Here is a 21,347-nt window from a genome sequence, read left to right on the forward strand (position 1 = left end):
TTCGATTCCCGGTCGGTCCAGGATCTTTTCGTAAAGGAAATTTCCTTGACTTCCTTGGGCATAGAGTATCTTCGTGCCTGCCACACGATATACGCATGCAAAATGGTCATTGGCAGAGGAAGCTCTCAGTTAATAACTGTGGAAGTGCTCATAGTACACTAAGCTGAGAAGCAGGCTTTGTCCCAATGAGGACGTTACGCCAAGAAGAAGAAGAAGAAGAACTTCAGAAACATACGAAAAGACACGACGAGGATGACTAAGAAAATATTTTAAAATGTTTTTAGCCATTTTTCATTTCTTGATTTAAATGATTGAACATAATGTTTGCCTTACAATGGAGTTTCTTACAAAATTAAGTTCAACCCCTCTGCCGGAACGATTTCAGGGTGCATACTACACATATGATACATACAGGGTGTTGGGTTCCTTACCCAGAATATTTCAGGGGGTGATTAAGGATGATATTTGATGAAAAAAATTGTTCTACGCATATGGTCAAATCTCAACCATTACGGAGTTATTGAACTTTTCACGATTTTGACAATGCTTTTAATAAAACGACAATAACATGAAAACGGTTTAACTTATTCAAGATCTCTCAGCACCGTTTGAAAGATTATGAAATTTGCTATTGAACGTCATCTTCGAACATGCAAGTTTTTGTTACTTACACACTTTTTAAGAGCAAATAAGTGAAAAGTAAGTGAATTTTTAACTGTTTTTGTCGATTTACTCTAAAAAATACGTAATTAACTTATTTTCTTCCTTAGACAAAGTTGAGCGCCTTGAAATGCCCTACAATTCGTTCTTTGACACCAAACTCCTAACTCTTGTCATTTCTCTGCAATTTTGATTTGAATGCACAGTTTTGCATCATACATTTGTTTCAGCAAGTGCATTAGAATTTAGCTCTCTTGACCCCACTGTGACAGCGAAACTAGCGTCATGTTTACTTCGCGCACAGGGCTACTTGATTCCCCGCGCCGAACAACAACAGCATGGCGCGCTGGCGCATGAGTGAAAAGAACGACGCCGCTCGCTGTGTGTTCGGCAAGGTGTTCAGTTGAATCAGTTGAATGCTTTTTGTAGTCCCGATGATTCTGGGAAGCTCATGATAATTTCGGGACGAGTGTTGGATTTTGGTAGACAGTAACTGAGAGGCTTGGTTAGGCTGTGTTATTATTCCAGCATCCTCTTGGAGGATGAGAAACATCAGAATAAAACTGTTGTTGTCAATACCTAGGGTTCGCGATGATTTTAATAGTGAGCTGGTGATCCCGGAAGGAACCTTGTTAGCTATAAAGTAACTTTACTCCAGCTTTGAGCACATAGTACAGCACAATCTTCGTCGGTCTTGGACGCTGTTGCTCCTGTTTCCCCGAACATTTAATAATTCTCAGGTCTTTTTCAACCACGTGTAGCCAGCACGTTCGTAGACGTCCATGTAGTCACCGACCATTACCTGGTTCCATGCTGAATATTGTTTTCGTTATTATTCTTTCTTTTCACATTCGCACTACGTGCCCAGCCCACTGAAGTCTGCCGTAATTTATTCGTTTCTCAATACTCCGTTTTGATGAAGTAGGTTGATCTTGATCGAAGTTGCTGCTTCCTGCTCTAACTCATTCGTCAAACAAATAGGTAAGAGCAGGATGTAGCATCTTCGATCATATTCAATCTATCTCATTAAACATGATTAATATTCGCAGCATTTTGTGCTCTGTCTCTACTTGGGACCTTGTGGTTTTGGTCAAGTTTCAAAAGCAACTAAGCAATGCTCTGAAAGTCGAAGTGGAAAATTACTGATTTTGGTTGTATTGAATGAAGTGCTTGCAGAAATTTCTCGATTTCTTTCAGAAGAATTTGTGCAGATCATAGTCTGAGAGTGTTTACCAAACTTATTTATGAGCTGCTCTGCGAACATTGGTTTAGACCTCGCTCAAGTATTCACAGTCGCAATTGAGGTAGCTAATGGTTGGAAAATTCTGTAGGGGATCTTTCAGTAATTCTAACAGGAGTTCTTTTAACGATGTCTCCAGCAGTTTCTTCGAGAATTCATCCAAAAATTACTTAGGAATTTTTGTAAGGGGTTTTAAGAGGTTCCACAAAGAATTATTCCGTGAGTTCATTTGAAGTTTAGTCAGGATTTCTTTTCTAAGAACATTTTTCAGGAAAATCATTTGGATGTTCATCTGTGAATTCTTGTAGAAGGAACTAGGAATTTCTTGCAGAACATCCTTCGGATTTGTTTTTTAAGAGTTTTTAGACAATTTATCCTGAAATCATTTGATTAATTCTGCAGAAGTTTCTCCGAAAGTATCTACAAAAATTCAATTAGGGATAATTTTACTAGCTTCTTTGGAGGAATTCCCACAGGAGTTTCTCCGGAGATTCTTTCAGGGATTCCTCCAAAAGATAGCTCCAGGAATTCCCTCAGAGATACCTCTACAATAACTTCGGAGATTGTTCCAGATTTCCTCCAGAGATTTCTCCAGAAACTTCTCCAGAGATGCCTCTAGGGATTCCTCCAAGAATTTCTCAAAATACTCCAAAGCAATTTCTCTAGGGATCACTACAGGAATTACTGCAAAATTTTCTCCAGAAATACGTTTAGGGATTCCTCCAGAATTCCACTGAAAGCTTCCGCCGGAATGCCTCTAGAGATTCCTCCAAGAATTTCTCCAGGGATTCTATGAGTTTTTTTTTATCCAGGGCTTAGTCCAGGAATTCCTGCAGAATTTCCTCCAGAAATTCCTGCAAAACTTCCTCCAGGAATTCCTCCAGGATTCCCTTAAAGATTCCTTCAGGAAATTCTCTAGGAATTCCGCAGAGCAATTTCTCCAGCAATTTCTTTAGGGATTACTACATGGATTCTTTCACGAATTCCTCGAGGAGTTTCAGCAAAATTTCGTGCAGGAATTCTTCTAGGGATTTCTCCAGAATTCCCCTTAAAGTTCCTCCAGGAATGCCTCTAGGAATCCGCCAGAAATTCTTCCAGGAACTCCTCCAGGAATTCCTTCAAGGATTCCTCCAGAAACTTCGTAAGTGATATATCCAGGAATACCTGTATGAATTCTTCAGAAATTTCTCTAAGGACTTCTTCAAGGATTGCCCCAGAAATTCAACAGTATTTTTTCAGCAATTCCTACATCAATTTCTCCAATGATGCCTCCAGGTATTCCTCCAGGGATTGCTCCAGAGATTTAGTCAGTAATTGATGCAGGCATTTTTAAAGTAATTCCTTTAAAATATCTCTAGGAACTCTTCCAGGGATTACTTCAGGAGTTCGCTCAGAAATTCCTCCGATGATTTCTTTAAGAATTTCTCTAAAAAATTTCTCCAGGAATTCTTGGATTGCTTAAGGAATTCCTTCAGAATTTCCTCCAGAAATTTATCCAGGGATTCCTCCGGGAATTCCTCCAGGGATTCCTACGAAAATTCTTCCTCCAGCGATTTTATCAGGAATACCTTCAAGAGATTCCTTCACTAGTATTCCATGGATTCCACAAAGCAACCTCCAGGAAATCCTTCAGGGATTTCTTCAGCAATTCCTTTAGAGATTTTCCAGGAATTTCATAAGAGATTTCCCCAGGATTTCCTTCAGGGATTCTATCAGAAACTCTCCCAAGGATTTCTCCACAGTTTTTTTTAAGTTTCCTCCAGAAATTGCTTCAGTAATTTCTCAAAGACTTCAAAATTTCTTACATTTTGTTCAGGAGTTCCTCCAGAGATTTTTCCACGAGCTGCTCAAGAGATTACTTCAGCTTTTTACCAACAGAGTTTATTCTAAGAATTCTTTCAGAGATTCCTTTAGGAACTTGTCCGGAGTTTCCTACAGGAATACCTCAGAGAACTTCTCCTGGGATTCCTCCAGAAATTCCCTCAAAGTTTCCTTTACAAATTCCTCCAGTAATTTCTTCAAGAATTCCTTCAGGAATTTCTCCAGAAAGTGCTTCAGTGGTTTCTCCAAGTTTCCTCCCTAGATTCCTTGATTCATACCTTTAGGGGTTTCTCCAGTAATTCGTCCAGAGATTTCCTCACGACTTTTTCGAATAATTCGTGCAAGGATTCCTCCAGAAATTCCACCAAGGATGCCACCTGAGATTCCTTTAGGAATTCCTACAGGAATTCCAAAGTTTCCTCCACAAATTCTCCCAAGGCTTTCTTCACGAATTCCTCCAGTAATACCACCTGGGTTTCCTCCACCGATTCCTCCATGGATTCTTCTAAGAATTCCGGGGAATTCTTCAGGTATTCCTTCAAGGGTTTCTCCAGGCATTTCGCCAGTGATTACACCAGAAATTCCTACAGGGATTCTTTACATTTTCCTCTAGAGAGTTCTCGAAGAACTCCAAAGGAGCAATTTCTACAGAAATTGCAACAGGAACTCCTGCAGAAATTTTTCTTGTAATTCCTGCAGAATTTCCTCCAGGAATTCCTGCAGAAGTTCCTCAAAAAATGCGTCTACGGATTCCTCCAGAAATAGTCTAAAAGCTCTTTCAGGAATGCCTCTAGGAATTCCTCCAAGCATTCCTCTAGCAATTTCTATGGAGATTTCAACATGAATTCCTTCTGATATTCCTCCAAAAGTACCGGCAGAATTTTGTGCAGGAATTTCTCTAGGGATACTTCCAGAATTTCCCTTAAAGTTCCTCCAGGAATGCCTCTAGGGAATCCTCCAGAAATTCATCCAGGGACTCCTCCAGGAATTCCTTCGAGGATTCCTCCAGAAATTTCGTAAGAGATTCCTCCAGGAAAACCTGCATGATTTTTTTCGAGAAATTCCCTTCCCAGGAATCCATTGAAAATGTCTCTAAAGGCTTCTGCAAGGATTGCCCCAGAATTTTAACAGTGATTTTTCAGCAATTCCTACATCAATTTCTACAGTGATGCTTCGAGGTATTCCTCCAGAGATTGCTCCAGAGATTTTGTCAGTAACTCTTCCAAGCATTCTTCTGAAAATTCCTTAAAAGATTTCTCCAGCAACTCTCCTAGGGATTACTTCAGGAGTTCCCTCAGGAATTCTTTTGACGATTTCTATGGGAATTTCTCTAAGAATTTCTCCAGGAGTTTCTCTTGGGATTTCTAAGGGAATTTCTCCAGAGATTTCTACGGAAATTCCTCCTCCAAGGATCCTTCACTAATTTTTCCATGAATCTCTCAAGGAAATCTTCTAGGAATTCCTCCAGGGATTCAATGAGGAATTTCTCCAATTCATACTTCCACAGTTATCCCTGAAAGAATTCCTGGAGAAATCCCAAGAGAAGTTCTTTGAGTTATCCCTGGAGGAAACTCTGGAGGAGTTCCTTGAGGACTCTTTGAAGGAATTCCTGGAAGAATCTCTTCTGGAGGAATAACCGAAGTAATCTAGTAATCACTAAAGCACTTTCTGGAAGAATCCCTGGAAAAATTCCTGAAGCAAACTCAGAAAGAATGCCTGAAAATTTTCCTGGAACAATATTAGAAGGAATCCCTGGACGAATCTATGGAGAAATGTTTGGAAGAATCCCTGAAAAAAAAACGCTGGTGAAATTCCTAGAAGAGCCTCTGGCGAAATAGATAACATAATTCCTAGAGGATTTTTTTTGGGAATCTTTGGAAGAATGCGTGGAAGAACATCTGTAATTCCAGGAAAAAAATCCTGAAGTAGACCCTGGGGCTCACTCTACAGGAGTCTCTGGAGGAATTCATGCAGTAATCTCTGTTACAATCCTTGGAGGAACTCTGGAGAAATCCTTGAAGGAAATCTAGAAGCAATCGCTGGATAAACTTTTGGGGGAATCCCTGGAGGAACTTGTGAGGACAAATTTGGAGGAAACCTTGGAAGAATCCCTGGAGTAAAAACAAAAGGAATGTCTAAAAAATATCTCTGAAAGAATTCCTAGAGGAATTCCTAAAGGAATGCCTAGAGGGATCCAGAAGTAATACATGGAGAATTCTTTGAAGGAATACTTGGAGGATTCCATGAAGGAATTCCTAGAAAAATTCCTGATGGAGTTCCTAGAGGAATCCCTGGAGGAATCTCTGCAGGAATCCGTGGGGGGATTTATGCAGGAATTCGTGGAGGAATTCTTGAAGGAATCCCAGGTGAAATTTCTGGGGGCATCTAATTTAGGAAATTACTGAAGGAAAACCTGTAGGTAATAACCAAGAAATCCAGGGAGGAAACCTGGAAAAATCCCTGGAGAACCTTCTAGAGGAAACCCTGAAGACATTGTTGGACAAATTCCTGGGGGAATTTGTGAAAAAAATTTTGGAGGAAAATTATAAAGAATCCCTGTAGGAATTTATGGTGTAATCACTGGAGAAATGCATGGAGAAATCCTGGAAGGAATGCCTTGAGCATTCCTTGACGGAATTCTTAGAAGAATCCATGGAGGAATCTGTGGAGGGAACCCTGGAGGTATTCCTGGAGGAATTCGTGAAGAAAGCCTTGGGAGAATTCGTGGAGGAAACTTTGGAATTCCTGTAGGAGTTCCTGGAGGAATCCCTGAAGGATTCTCAGGAGGCATCCCTGGTGGAATTTCTGGAGGAACCCGTGGACGAATTATTCGGAAAACTCGTGAGGAAATCTCTGGACGAATTACTGGAGAAACCCCTGAAGGAATTAATCAAGGCATCCAGGGAGGAAACATGGAGAAATCTCTGGAGCACTTTCCTGCAGGAGTTCCTCCGGAAATTTCTCCAGAGATTCCTCCAGACATTCCTCCAAAGATTGCTTCAAGAATTCTTCCAGAGTAAATCTCTGGATTCCTCCAAAATTCCTCCAAGAATTCTGACAGCCAATTCTACAGGGATTCCTCTAGGAGCTTCTCAAGGAATATCCTTCAGAGAATCCTACTGAAAATCCTCAAAGATAATATTCTAAAAAAATCTCTGACGATTTCTCTAGAAATTTCTCTAGGAATAATTCTAGAAATATCTCCAGAGATTCCTCCGTGCATTCCTACAAGGAATTTCTTCAGTGATTCATCCATAAATTCCTCCAGGGATTTTTCCTCAAATTTCTCCACAAAGTGCTTCAGGGATTCTTTCTGAATTAATCCTCTAGGTATTCGTATAAATTCCTTCGGGATTTATTTCAAGGAATTCTCCACATATTCGTCCAGGGATCTCTCCAGGGATTTCTCCAAGGATTCCTTCATGCATTCCTTCTGGAATTCTCTTTAGGATTCCTCCAGGAATTCTTCCAGCAATTCTTCAAGGAATTGCTCCATGAATTCTTTCAGAGATTCTTCCAGGGTTTCCTCTAGGTGTCCTCCAGGGATTCTTCGATTAATTCTTTCAGAAGTTCAGAAGGAAGGCTGACAAATTCTTCCAGGGATTACTCTCAAGAATTCCTTAAGGAATTCTTCAGGTTTCCTCCAAAGATAACTTCAGAAATTTTTCCAGTAATTTCTCCGGAGATTCATCCAGGAATTCCTCCAGGGATTTTTCAAAGCATTCCTCCAGTAATTACACCAGAAATTACTACTTGAATTCCTCCAATGATTCCTCAAGAGATTCTTTCCTTGTTGTGCATTGGGTATTATTGACCCCAAACACTACATCAGCGAGTTGTTCCCAACGCGATTCATTAGGAAGGTTCTCAAATTCTTCAAGGGATTACTCTTGGGATTCCTTCAGGGAATTCGCCAGGTTTTCTCCGGGGATTACTTCAGGAATTTTTCCAGATATTCTTCCAGAAACTGCACCAGGGATTACTTCAGTTATTCTTCCAGCAGAGATTATTCCAAGAATCCCTTCAGAGATTCCCAGAGATTCTCTGGATAAATTCCTGAAGGATTTTTTGAGGGATCCATAGAATACTAGTGAAGGAATATCTTGAAGGTATTCCTGATAGAATCTCTGGAGGAAGAATTTTCGTAGGAAACCCTGGAGGAATTCCCGGAGGAATCCCTGAAGAAATTCCTGGAATTCCTGAAATTCCTCTATAAAATCCTCCAGTGATTCCTCCACGAATTCCTCGAATCCTTCAGAAACTTCTCCTGGGATTTCTTCAAAAATTCCATCTGGGATTACTTCAGCAAATCCATTAGAGATTCCTTCAGGAATTCCTCCAGGGACTCCTTCAGCAATTCCTTTAGAGATTCCTCCAGGAATTTCTTCAGGGGTTTCCCCAGGAATTCCCTGAAGAAATTCAATCGGAAACTCTTCCAAAGACTTCTCCAGGGATTTTTCCAAAATTTCCTCCAGAAATTCCTTCAGTTATTTCTCCAAGACTTTCTACAGGAATTCCTTTAAAATTTCGTTCAGGAGTTCCTCTAGAGATTCTTCCAGGAGCTGCACCAGTGATAACTTCACAATTTATCAACAGAAATTATTCTAGGAATTCTTTCAGAAATTCCTTTAGGAACTTCTTCGAAATTTCCTCCAGGAGAACCTCAGAGAACTTCTCCTGGGATTTCTCCAGAAATTCCTCCGACGTTTCCTTTACAAATTCCTCCAGTAATTTCTTCAAGAATTCCTTCAGGGGTTCCTCCAGAAAGTGCTCCAGAGATTTCTCCATGTTTCCTCCCTGGATGCCTTGATTCATTCCTTCAGGGGTTTCTCCAGTAATTCATCCAGAATTCCTCCAGAAATTCCACCAGGGATGCCTCCTGAGAATCCTTCAGGGATTCCTCCAGGAACTCCTACAGGAATTCCAAAGTTTCCTCCACGAATTCTCCCAAGGCTTTCTTCACGAATTCCTCCAGGAATACCTCCAGGGTTCCCTCCACAGATTCCTCCATGGATTCCCGACTAGAAGATTCTAACAAAAATATAACATAATTATAACAAACCATGATATGTATAACTCATTGTGATATAATCATGTTTAACATCGTTGGTGTTTAAAAATATTATAACTCAATTGTATCATATTATGTTATAAGTGTTGTTTAATAACTCATTGTGAAATAATTTAGTTCGGATTCTTTGACATCCAGAGCATCATTTTACACAATTGTATCAAAATATGATAGAAACTAGTTTTCTTGAAGCTAAAATTTATATCATATTGTGTTATAATTTTGTTCTGATTATAACAAAATAGGTTATTATTTTGATTAGACCGGTGTACTTTTTGTTACAGTTTTAGTTATTTTAACATCATTCTGCATCTAGTTTATAACAAAATAAGTTATAGAAAAATTTCATATTGTCATAACACAATGTGATATAAACTTGATATATTTTTCTAGTCGGGTTCTTCTAAGAATTCCGTCAAGGAATGCTCAAGGCATTCCTTCCAGGATTTCTCCATGCATTTCTCCAGTGATTACACCATAAATTCCTACAGGGATTCTTTATAATTTTCCTCCAAAATTTTTTTCACAAATTCCCCCAGGAATTTGTCCAACAATGTCTTCAGGGTTTCCTCTAGAAGGTTCTCCAGGGATTTTTCCAGGTTTCCTCCCTGGATTTCTTGGTTATTACCTACAGGTTTTCCTTCAGTAATTTCCTAAATTAGATGCCTCCAGAAATTTCACCTGGGATTCCTTCAAGAATTCCTCCACGAATTCCTGCATAAATCCCCCCACGGATTCCTGCAGAGATTCCTCCAGGGATTCCTCTAGGAACTCCATCAGGAATTTTTCTAGGAATTCCTTCATGGAATCCTCCAAGTATTCCTTCAAAGAATTCTCCATGTATTACTTCTGGATCCCTCTAGGCATTCCTTTAGGAATTCCTCTAGGAATTCTTTCAGAGATATTTTTTAGACATTCCTTTTGTTTTTACTCCAGGGATTCTTCCAAGGTTTCCTCCAAATTTGTCCTCACAAGTTCCTCCAGGGATTCCCCCAAAAGTTTATCCAGCGATTGCTTCTAGATTTCCTTCAAGGATTTCTCCAGAGTTCCTCCAAGGATTGTAACAGAGATTACTGCATGAATTCCTCCAGAGACTCCTGTAGAGTGAGCCCCAGGGTCTACTTCAGGATTTTTTTCCTGGAATTACAGATGTTGTTCCACGCATTCTTCCAAAGATTCCCAAAAAAAATCCTCTAGGAATTATGTTATCTATTTCGCCAGAGGCTCTTCTAGGAATTTCACCAGCGTTTTTTTTTCAGGGATTCTTCCAAACATTTCTCCATAGATTCGTCCAGGGATTCCTTCTAATATTGTTCCAGGAAAATTTTCAGGCATTCCTTCTGAGTTTGCTTCAGGAATTTTTCCAGGGATTCTTCCAGAAAGTGCTTTAGTGATTACTAGATTACTTCGGTTATTCCTCCAGAAGAGATTCTTCCAGGAATTCCTTCAAAGAGTCCTCAAGGAACTCCTCCAGAGTTTCCTCCAGGGATAACTCAAAGAACTTCTCTTGGGATTTCTCCAGGAATTCTTTCAGGGATAACTGTGGAAGTATGAATTGGAGAAATTCCTCATTGAATCCCTGGAGGAATTCCTAGAAGATTTCCTTGAGAGATTCATGGAAAAATTAGTGAAGGATCCTTGGAGGAAGAATTTCCGTAGAAATCTCTGGAGAAATTCCCTTAGAAATCCCAAGAGAAACTCCTGGAGAAATTCTTAGAGAAATTCCCATAGAAATCGTCAAAAGAATTCCTGAGGGAACTCCTGAAGTAATCCCTAGGAGAGTTGCTGGAGAAATCTTTTAAGGAATTTTCAGAAGAATGCTTGGAAGAGTTACTGACAAAATCTCTGTAGCAATCTCTGGAGGAATACCTCGAAGCATCACTGTAGAAATTGATGTAGGAATTGCTGAAAAATCACTGTTAAAATTCTGGGGCAATCCTTGCAGAAGCCTTTAGAGACATTTTCAATGGATTCCTGGGAAGGGAATTTCTCGAAAAAAATCATGCAGGTTTTCCTGGAGGAATCTCTTACGAAATTTCTGGAGGAATCCTCGAAGGAATTCCTGGAGGAGTCCCTGGATGAATTTCTGGAGGATTCCCTAGAGGCATTCCTGGAGGAACTTTAAGGGAAATTCTGGAAGTATCCCTAGAGAAATTCCTGCACAAAATTCTGCCGGTACTTTTGGAGGAATATCAGAAGGAATTCATGTTGAAATCTCCATAGAAATTGCTAGAGGAATGCTTGGAGGAATTCCTAGAGGCATTCCTGAAAGAGCTTTTAGACTATTTCTGGAGGAATCCGTAGACGCATTTTTTGAGGAACTTCTGCAGGAATTCCTGGAGGAAATTCTGCAGGAATTACAAGAAAAATTTCTGCAGGAGTTCCTGTTGCAATTTCTGTAGAAATTGCTCCTTTGGAGTTCTTCGAGAACTCTCTAGAGGAAAATGTAAAGAATCCCTGTAGGAATTTCTGGTGTAATCACTGGCGAAATGCCTGGAGAAACCCTTGAAGGAATACCTGAAGAATTCCCCGGAATTCTTAGAAGAATCCATGGAGGAATCGGTGGAGGAAACCCAGGTGGTATTACTGGAGGAATTCGTGAAGAAAGCCTTGGGAGAATTTGTGGAGGAAACTTTGGAATTCCTGTAGGAATTCCTAAAGGAATCTCAGGTGGCATCCTTGGTGGAATTTCTGGAGGAATCCTTGCACGAATTATTCGAAAAAGTCGTGAGGAAATCTCTGGACGAATTACTGGAGAAACCCCTAAAGGTATGAATCAAGGAATCTAGGGAGGAAACTTGGAGAAACCACTGAAGCACTTTCTGGAGAAATTCCTGAAGGAATTCTTGAAGAAATTACTGGAGGAATTTGTAAAGGAAACTTTGAGGGAATTTCTGGAGGAATCCCAGGAGAAGTTCTCTGAGGTATTCCTGTAGGAAACTCCGGACAAGTTCCTAAAGGAATCTCTGAAAGAATTCTTAGAATAAACTCTGTTGGTAAAAAGCTGAAGTAATCTCTTGAGCAGCTCGTGGAAAAATCTCTGGAGGAACTCCTGAACAAAATGTAAGAAATTTTGAAGTCTTTGAGAAATTACTGAAGCAATTTCTGGAGGAAACTTAAAAAAAACTGTGGAGAAATCCTTGGGAGAGTTTCTGATAGAATCCCTGAAGGAAATCCTGGGGAAATCTCTTATGAAATTCCTGGAAAATCTCTAAAGGAATTGCTGAAGAAATCCCTGAAGGATTTCCTGGAGGTTGCTTTGTGGAATCCATGGAATACTAGTGAAGGAATCTCTTGAAGGTATTCCTGATAAAATCGCTGGAGGAAGAATTTTCGTAGGAATCCCTGGAGGAATTCCCGGAGGAATCCCTGGATAAATTTCTGGAGGAAATTCTGAAGGAATTGCTTAAGCAATCCAAGAATTCCTGGAGAAATTTTTTAGAGAAATTCTTAAAGAAATCATCGGAGGAATTTCTGAGCGAACTCCTGAAGTAATCCCTGGAAGAGTTCCTAGAGATATTTTAAAGGAATTACTTTAAAAATGCCTGCATCAATTACTGACTAAATCTCTGGAGCAATCCCTGGAGGAATACCTGGAGGCATCATTGGAGAAATTGATGTAGGAATTGCTGAAAAAATACTGTTGAATTTCTGGGGCAATCCTTGAAGAAGTCCTTAGAGAAATTTCTGAAGAATTCATACAGGTATTCCTGGATATATCACTTACGAAGTTTCTGGAGGAATCCTTGAAGGAATTCCTGGAGGAGTTCCTGGAAGAATTTCTGGCGGATTCCTAGAGGCATTCCTGGAGGAACTTTAAGGGGAATTCTGGAGAAATCCCTAGAAGAATTCCTGCACGAAATTTTGCTGAAACTCCTCGAGGAATTCGTGAAAGAATCCATGTAGTAATCCCTAAAGAAATTGCTGGAGAAATTGCTCTGCGGAATTCCTAGAGAATTTCCTGAAGGAATCTTTAAGGGAATCCTGGAGGAATTCCTGGAGGAAGTTTTGCAGGAATTTCTGGAGGAAATTCTGCAGGAATTCCTGGACTAAGCCCTGGATAAAAAAAAACTCATAGAATCCCTGGAGAAATTCTTGGAGGAATCTCTAGAGGCATTCCGGCGGAAGCTTTCAGTGGAATTCTGGAGGAATCCCTAAACGTATTTCTGGAGAAAATTTTGCAGTAATTCCTGTAGTGATCCCTAGAGAAATTGCTTTGGAGTATTTTGAGAAATTCTTGGAGGAATCCCTAGAGGCATCTCTGGAGAAGTTTCTGGAGAAATCTCTGGAGGAAATCTGGAACAATCTCCGAAGTTATTGTAGAGGTATCTCTGAGGGAATTCCTGGAGCTATCTTTTGGAGGAATCCCTGAAAGAATCTCCGGAGAAACTCCTGTGGGAATTCCTCCAAAGAAGCTAGTAAAATTATCCCTAATTGAATTTTTGTAGATACTTTCGGAGAAACTTCTGCAGAATTAATCAAATGATTTCAGGATAAATTGTCTAAAAACTCTTAAAAAACAAATCCGAAGGATGTTCTGCAAGAAATTCCTAGTTCCTTCTACAAGAATTCACAGATGAACATCCAAATGATTTTCCTGAAAAATGTTCTTAGAAAAGAAATCCTGACTAAACTTCAAATGAACTCACGGAATAATTCTTTGTGGAACCTCTTAAAACCCCTTACAAAAATTCCTAAGTAATTTTTGGATGAATTCTCGAAGAAACTGCTGGAGACATCGTTAAAAGAACTCCTGTTAGAATTACTGAAAGATCCCCTACAGAATTTTCCAACCATTAGCTACCTCAATTGCGACTGTGAATACTTGAGCGAGGTCTAAACCAATGTTCGCAGAGCAGCTCATAAATAAGTTTGGTAAACACTCTCAGACTATGATCTGCACAAATTCTTCTGAAAGAAATCGAGAAATTTCTGCAAGCACTTCATTCAATACAACCAAAATCAGTAATTTTCCACTTCGACTTTCTGAGCATTGCTTAGTTGCTTTTGAAACTTGACCAAAACCACAAGGTCCCAAGTAGAGACAGAGCACAAAATGCTGCGAATATTAATCATGTTTAATGAGATAGATTGAATATGATCGAAGATGCTACATCCTGCTCTTACCTATTTGTTTGACGAATGAGTTAGAGCAGGAAGCAGCAACTTCGATCAAGATCAACCTACTTCATCAAAACGGAGTATTGAGAAACGAATAAATTACGGCAGACTTCAGTGGGCTGGGCACGTAGTGCGAATGTGAAAAGAAAGAATAATAACGAAAACAATATTCAGCATGGAACCAGGTAATGGTCGGTGACTACATGGACGTCAATAACTCCGTAATGGTTGAGATTTGACCATTTGCGTAGAACAATTTTTTTCATCAAATATCATCCTTAATCACCCCCTGAAATATTCTGGGTAAGGAACCCAACACCCTGTATATAGTAGTTTCTGTACGAAACCATCATTGCTTCAAAGATTCTGTAATTATATTGATGTATTAGGTTCAGAAATCCAGTGCGAACTTTTGCCCCACAGCTACTGCGAACTTTTGCCCCACTGTCGAGGTTTTAACAATGTCCCTTTCTGCAAGAAGCACTAGTAGTATATTGTTTATTCGAGTGCACCTCTCGAACTACTATGGAATAACGATTCTCCGACATCAAGAGATTATGAGATTCTTCTTCTTCCTATTACTACAAATTCTTATTCCAAAAGGTCCAAAAATTCTATCAAAACACATAGAAACGCATTTTTTTCGCATAACTCTGCCAAACCATAACGACATCGTTCCAATTTTTATTGACGAGTAACTGACCTGATTATGTGTCGAACCCATACAGATTTGTTTGAGTTCTTTACTCGTGCTCAGAAAAATACCCATTGCGAACTTTTTCCCCGTGCGAACTTTTGCCCCGCATTACTCTACATATGTACGTTCAGCTATTTGAAAATCATAAAAAGTGTTGCTTTTTCATAAACTGGGAAGAAAATCAAAACGATCGAAATAAAACCAATCTGGAGTGCGGTGCTTAAATGAGCTCAAAAGCTGCCAAACCACCACAAGCTTGGCAAGACAAAGTTTGCCGGGACAGCTAGTTTTAAATAAAAATGAAATAAAAAATGTTGCTTCGATTTTATGTAAAGCTCGATTTTTTTAGTTATTTTGAAAATTAAAACGTGCACTAAATTGAGGTACATTGTAACAAATGTTTCCACGGTGTGCCTAAAACCGTTATTATCAAATAAAAATGTCCACCAATTTGGCACCCGTCATTCGAAAGATATACTATCCTGGTATCTTCTCTGAAAATTTGAAAATCTTTCATCGAGGGAAATTGAAGTTTTTGTCATTTGAAGATATTGCGGTATTTCTATAGAATTTTCATATATGAGTAAATATGCACATATCGTGGTTCTACGGCCATTTATGATTTCTACAAACATATGTACATTAGTTTTTCAAATTCTTATCACATGTATGATATCCAAGCATAGTTTCTGCAAATTTGACAACATTTTGTTAGAGGAATCACACGTTATAGTTATTTGAATAGTTTACTCTCTGATATCCCAACATATTTTCCTAATATGTTACCTATAATACAAGTTTCAACCCCGTATACGTCGTCAAAACATTTTTTTGGCAATTTGTATTGAATATACGTGATTGTTGGGCATATATGCGATAAATTTAATACCATTATATTGATGAGTTTGATAGTCACGCTGGCTTTAGAGTTTAAAATATTTATAAAATAATTTGAAAAAGTGTTAGGAAGAACATCTATCACATGTTTAAAATATTTTCTAGTCTATTATAAAAGAGTAAAAATGTGTCTTTAACATGGATAACCGATCTTTTCTTAAAAATAAAAAAAAATATTTCATTAGATAATTGGAGTTATAGCTTACGGTATTGGGTATCAACTCCAATTTATCAAAAATTAAGTGATAATCTCATATTCACACCCTCAAACAACTGTCATTCGGTGTTTAAAATTGTAACAACAACAATATATATTAGCATGGGTAGAAATAGACATTTCACTCCTGCACACTTTTTGAGTTCCAGTTCCATCTTTGAAGAAGTAAATTCTCCTCATACTAAATAGTATGAACATTAAAAAAAGGCGGGAGCTGATTGAGCTGAAATTTTGCTCAGTTGATATGAGGGAAAAAAGGCACTCAAAAAGTATATAGGAATGAGAATTTTCCTGTTTTTTCCCATACAATCGTGTCCCACACTAATACATATGGAACAATACATATAATCCTGTGTTTGACATTAAGGTTGAAAATTGCATGAACAATTTATATTAATTTTCCTATACTTCAAAATGATTGCTATTGTGCTTCTTGTCGTTTCTAATTCAAAGTTATCTTTTTGTTAAGAAAACGGAATATAATACTTCTTTTAAACTTCCAATCATTAGAAACCGTGCATTTATATAGCATTTCAAGTACAATTTAATGACACATAATAAATCACAATAACAACACATAATAAATCTATCAGATTTTATAAAAAAATCACTTATTTATTCATAAAATCGTATGTATACAAACGTACGCAAGGATTTCTTATCATTGATGAAATTTCAGTCGTTAAATAGCTCAGATTCAGGTCGTAAGAAGATACTCGAAAGATACTTTTTAAATTTATTCTACAAACGTCTTAAGCTCCCATACCATTGTGATTATCAAACCCACCAATAGAATGGTTCCAATTTATCGCAAATTGGATCAAAAATCACGCATGTTAAATACCTATTTCTGAAAAGGTTAACATTTTTGTTCTGATGACATATACGGGTATGATAGTCGCATGGAAATAATTTTTAGGGAAATAGAGCTGCAGAATCCAAAAGACCTTTTCACTTCATCATCACACCTTCAGTTCTTGAGAAATTTTCAACGGCCCATGACCGTAGCTTGGGAACCACTGAACTTTGCAAAACTGCTAAATTATTGATTGTAATTAAATAACTCAAATTTATTACAGGTTTAAAACAAAGCTTTGTTATTTCGATCTTCACAAACTGAATCCCGTTTACACACTAAATCACAAAAAACACCCCCTCAATTTTTGAAATTTGAACAGTGCCGACATAAGCACATTTTTTTGGAGAACGTTTAGGTTACGTTTGCAAATCGATCTACTAATAAGTTAATGGAAAAATCGATGGTTTTGGTCAAATAACTGACCTGTTGTCAAATATATCGCACTATTCAGAGAATTCCTGTACAAGACACGGAACAAGGAGTGTGTTGTTTGCATGTCGAGCCTGCTGCTGTATTATTTGTACGTAGGTAGGTATATTCTGAACGTGTATGCTGTGATGTGTAGTGTTGTGCTACTACTAATAATTACCACTAGGACCTGCGGCTAATCCAGCGTCGGTCTTCTTCTTGCAGGTCGGGTAACGACCGCATTCGTTGCCCTCGCGTTGGTTCAGGGAACAGGAGTCGTACGCCATTACGCACACCTGGCTCGAGAGGCACCCGATGTCACTGCACTGGCGGCCATACTCTGAAAGAAAATGGGGAAAAATTTTGCAAAGGGTTAGTGAACTGTGTGTGTACAGGGGATAGACAAAATGATCGGGACAAGCAAAATTTTCCCCTCTCAAAAAAATTTCAAATAGCTGTTACTTTTCGATAAGTGCATCAAATATTCTCAAATTTTCACTGTAAGTTGATCAACTATTTGTGTATCAGTGAACAAAATTCGGAAAAGATCGAACGATTCTGCACGAAGTTATAAAGATTCTAAAAAAAGGTAAAAATATCCGATAGCCAACTTTGAGCTGTTATATCTTCGGATTTAATAAACCGAATGCAATGAAATTTTGACCATTTATGACTTATATAACGAGCTTCGAAAAACTTTTGACATAACTTAAAATTCTTAACACGGAAGAAAATTATAGCGATTAGATTATTTTTCTAATAAAACATCAAATTTTCTCAAATTTCAATATCGTTTAAAAATTCAAGATGCTAATTATAGTTTATTTAAATTCCCTCTGATTCTCTTGAATACAGATATGTTTTGAAAGAAAGTAGGAACATAGACGGCAATTCATTGAAGAAGTAATGGGATACATAAAAAAATAGACCAATTTACTGAAAAATCATAAAATTAATGAAACCGCTATAACTTTTTCTCTCGTTAATAACTTCAAGTTGTGTCAAACGTTTTTCAGAGCTCATTATATGAGTCACAAATGGACAAAATTTCATTGCATTCGGTTTGTTAAATCCGGAGATATAACAGCTCAAAGTTGGCTATCGGATAATTCTACCTTTTTCTAAAATGCTTATAACTTCGTGCAGAATAGCCCGATCTTTTCCAAATTTTGTCCACTAATACACAACTAGTTGATCAACTTACAGTGAAAATTTTAGAATATTTGATGCACTTATCGAAAAGCTACAGCTAATTGGACATTTTTTGAAAAGTGGAAATTTTGCCTGTCCCGATCATTTTGTCTATCCCCTGTATATTAATAGCATGCAAATGAGGTTGAAAAGTTTGAAATAAATCGTAGCTTATTTGAATAATATATTTATTTAAAGACACTTGAAGTTGGATAATCGTCAAATATTGGGGGGGCAAACCTATGTTTTATATATCTATGTATCTGGTTTAGGGCCTAAACGGAAGTGAAGAAATCGGCTCCCATTGATGCAAGAATTTAACAGATTCTCATCAGATTTTAAACAATCAATCTGCAATCAAGACAAGGTGCTAAATATGATTCAACATGATCCACCAACAGTGTTAAGGTCAATTGCGCCATCTGCATTCATCTGCACAAAGGGCAACTGCCAACTACAAGTGCCTCATGCATTATTCGTCGTCACTCGCCGGATGAACGTGGCCTGATTATCCTTCCGTCACATACACACACGTCCATCATTACTTATCCTGTTTTAAAAAGCAATCTGGGTCGTATTTTTCAACGTCGTCACTCGTCGCAGTACTGCCGGCTGCGCTTTGGCATCAGGACTTGACCGGCCTGTAGTCTTATCTCGGTCAGTAGTGCCGTTCCGGTGGCCACGGCGGATACGGGTCGGTTTAACCTATGCCAAGCGGCGGCGTCCAAGCATACACGTAGGCCTCCGAAACCTCGTAACCGGTAAAATGCAAATATGCGCACCCATTGTCCTTCGTCACATACCGTGTGGCCCCGTTACCATCAGTACACGTAGTGTACTGCTTTACAACATTGCACCGCATAAATAGTCCACCAACCAAGCATCCACCCATCCTACCCAACCCTTGTAGGCTTTGTTTGCCTTGGCGACCGCAAAAATTAACAACTTTAACATTTTTTTCTCCTGGCGGGTAGGTATGTGTCCTGTTCAATTTTCTGCTTGGCCGTGTTACGTGGGAATCCTTATCTCAGGATTACATAAATGAACGATGTTCTCGGCCCGGGCCGCAGCCGTTTTATGTTGGTTGAATCACTTTTTCACGAATTCTGTGCTGCACTACTCTCTCTACGGACATGGGCGTAATCAGAGGGGAAAAACGAGGCAGGTGATTTACTTGATTCTAGTAGTATTATTCTAATGAAGTTCTTCTAGAGTGTCTGTACCAGCTTCCTCTATGCCGGACCAGTACCAGTACCAGTAATGCCGTCTCCTAATGTAAGTATGTTACTTTCTCGCCAATCAGCGACCAATCTTAGTTATTTATGTACCGTAAAATGGGGTGTAAAGGGACGGAAATTTTTTTCGTCCCCATTAATTCATGGGTTTTGCTTCTTAAAACTTTCAGGAAAAGCAGTCCGATTATTGTCTTGCTGCCTGCTACGCATATAGATTACATAGATATAGATACATATAGATTGACGATTTTTTGGAGAAATTGAAGATATTTAACAAAATGTGGGAATTTTGAGAAAAATATGAAAATGGGGTGTTCAGTGTTGGTAAAATCACACTCAAAGCACACTCATGAACCGCTCCTGCGTGAGCAAACTCGCGCGCGATTCTGAATCATTTTCTCACGCGCGAGATTTTCATGCAAAATCTCGCTCTCACGAGTCAAGCGCCGAAATTTCTTTTGCTTATCAAACGAATCCAAATCAATTTGAACGACATCCGATGTTGTACGATAGGTTTGCTTTTACTCTATCATACAATCCTAAAAACATCGATGTAAGTAATAAGAATACCAAGAAATAAAGTAATGAGTGAAACCGCGAGTCAACTCATGCATGATTTTTTCGGCGGTGAGTTTGGCGAGTCAAGAATCGCGCGTGAAACAACTCAAGCATGAGATTTGAGAATTTTTGAGAGATTTTATCAACACTGGGGGTGTTAAGGAACTTAAGGGGATAAATGTGAATGTTCTTGTATTTCAAAGAAAGATAAAAATTGATTAATTGTAAACAGTGACTGTAATATTTCTTGAACATCGCCGAAAAAGATTATCATAGCCCTAAAAGTGCAGGGACATTTTCACCGTCATCTACTTTTGTATATGATTTTAGCCTCGAAATCTGAAAAAATACCGTCAATTGTACCTGAGTGGCTTCAATTTTTTAACAAACACATTATTCACAGTTACTATTTAGAGTAACCAAATTGAACAGTTCAGATTGACGAACAGGTTGTAAACTAAGAATGTGTAGTATTTACAGTTAGTTTATTGCTCACTTAAACTCATTTATATTGAAATGTTTTATATGCAAGCATCATTAGATGACCCAGGGTGTAAACTGCCTGAGCAAAGTCGAATAACAGCCCCATAACAAAATGATAACTAGTGCTCCCTCCAGAACTGATTTACCAATTTTGTGTTATCACCTTGATAATTTATGTTTCCGCAACTGTCAAACTCTGAAGCATCATCATCGACAACAACATCGGAAGTTAGTTATCAATGACCGAGCAAATATCTCTCTGATAACGAAATGAGTTTTCAACCAGATCAAATCAATTGATTTACAGATGTTGTTTTCAGGATGCCTTGGATGATAACATAATGAGATATGCTAATGATATCATGGGTATAATTGGTTGTTTGTTATGTTGCCTGCTTATTCAACCAAACTGAGAACAAATTTAGTTAATTATTTTTGATATCAGATAACACAGTGTTATGAAACTTTGCTCGCGTGTGTATTCAATGCTGATATTTCTACTCTGGAGCATCGCTGATAGGTCGTATTTTAGATTCAGGGATATTTTAGTAACTAAAAGTCTTCTTGGTTTTATTAGTGACAGTCTTGTTTACATAATATATGGAACAAGTGAGCATATTCTACATTTTCAATAAACTATCACGTTTTAGCGCCAATCATTGATAATATTTAAATAAGAAAACAGATGGAAAATCTATTTTGATGAATACTCCTTCACTAAAACATAACAAAATACCTAAAGAACACAAACTTCTGTAAAGAGGGTACTACTGCGGCATTGAGTATATACATTTGACCAGTTTTCTAATTATATGTATCAATCTAACACTTGTTTCTGAAGATCTCTATTGTATTGGTTGAAATTATCATCAATAGCAAATATTGGGAT

At 38.3% G+C, this 21,347-nt stretch overlaps 1 protein-coding gene across 6 annotated transcripts in view; it reads right to left on the bottom strand.

Moving 5' to 3' along the window:
- LOC109400676 (dachshund homolog 1) overlaps positions 1-21,347 on the bottom strand; it is a 424,184-nt gene that overhangs the window by 22,941 nt on the left and 379,896 nt on the right. For 5 of the 6 annotated variants that reach the window (XM_062853175.1, XM_062853173.1, XM_062853176.1 and 2 more), the window contains exon 4: positions 17,173-17,331. In XM_062853175.1, coding sequence (XP_062709159.1) covers positions 17,173-17,331 — 159 coding nt within the window. The remainder of the gene's footprint in view (positions 1-17,172; positions 17,332-21,347) is intronic. The other variant, XM_062853177.1, reaches the window with a different exon arrangement.

The sequence above is a fragment of the Aedes albopictus genome, chromosome 2 (genome assembly GCF_035046485.1).
Source record: "Aedes albopictus strain Foshan chromosome 2, AalbF5, whole genome shotgun sequence".
Lineage (NCBI taxonomy): Eukaryota > Metazoa > Arthropoda > Insecta > Diptera > Culicidae > Aedes > Aedes albopictus.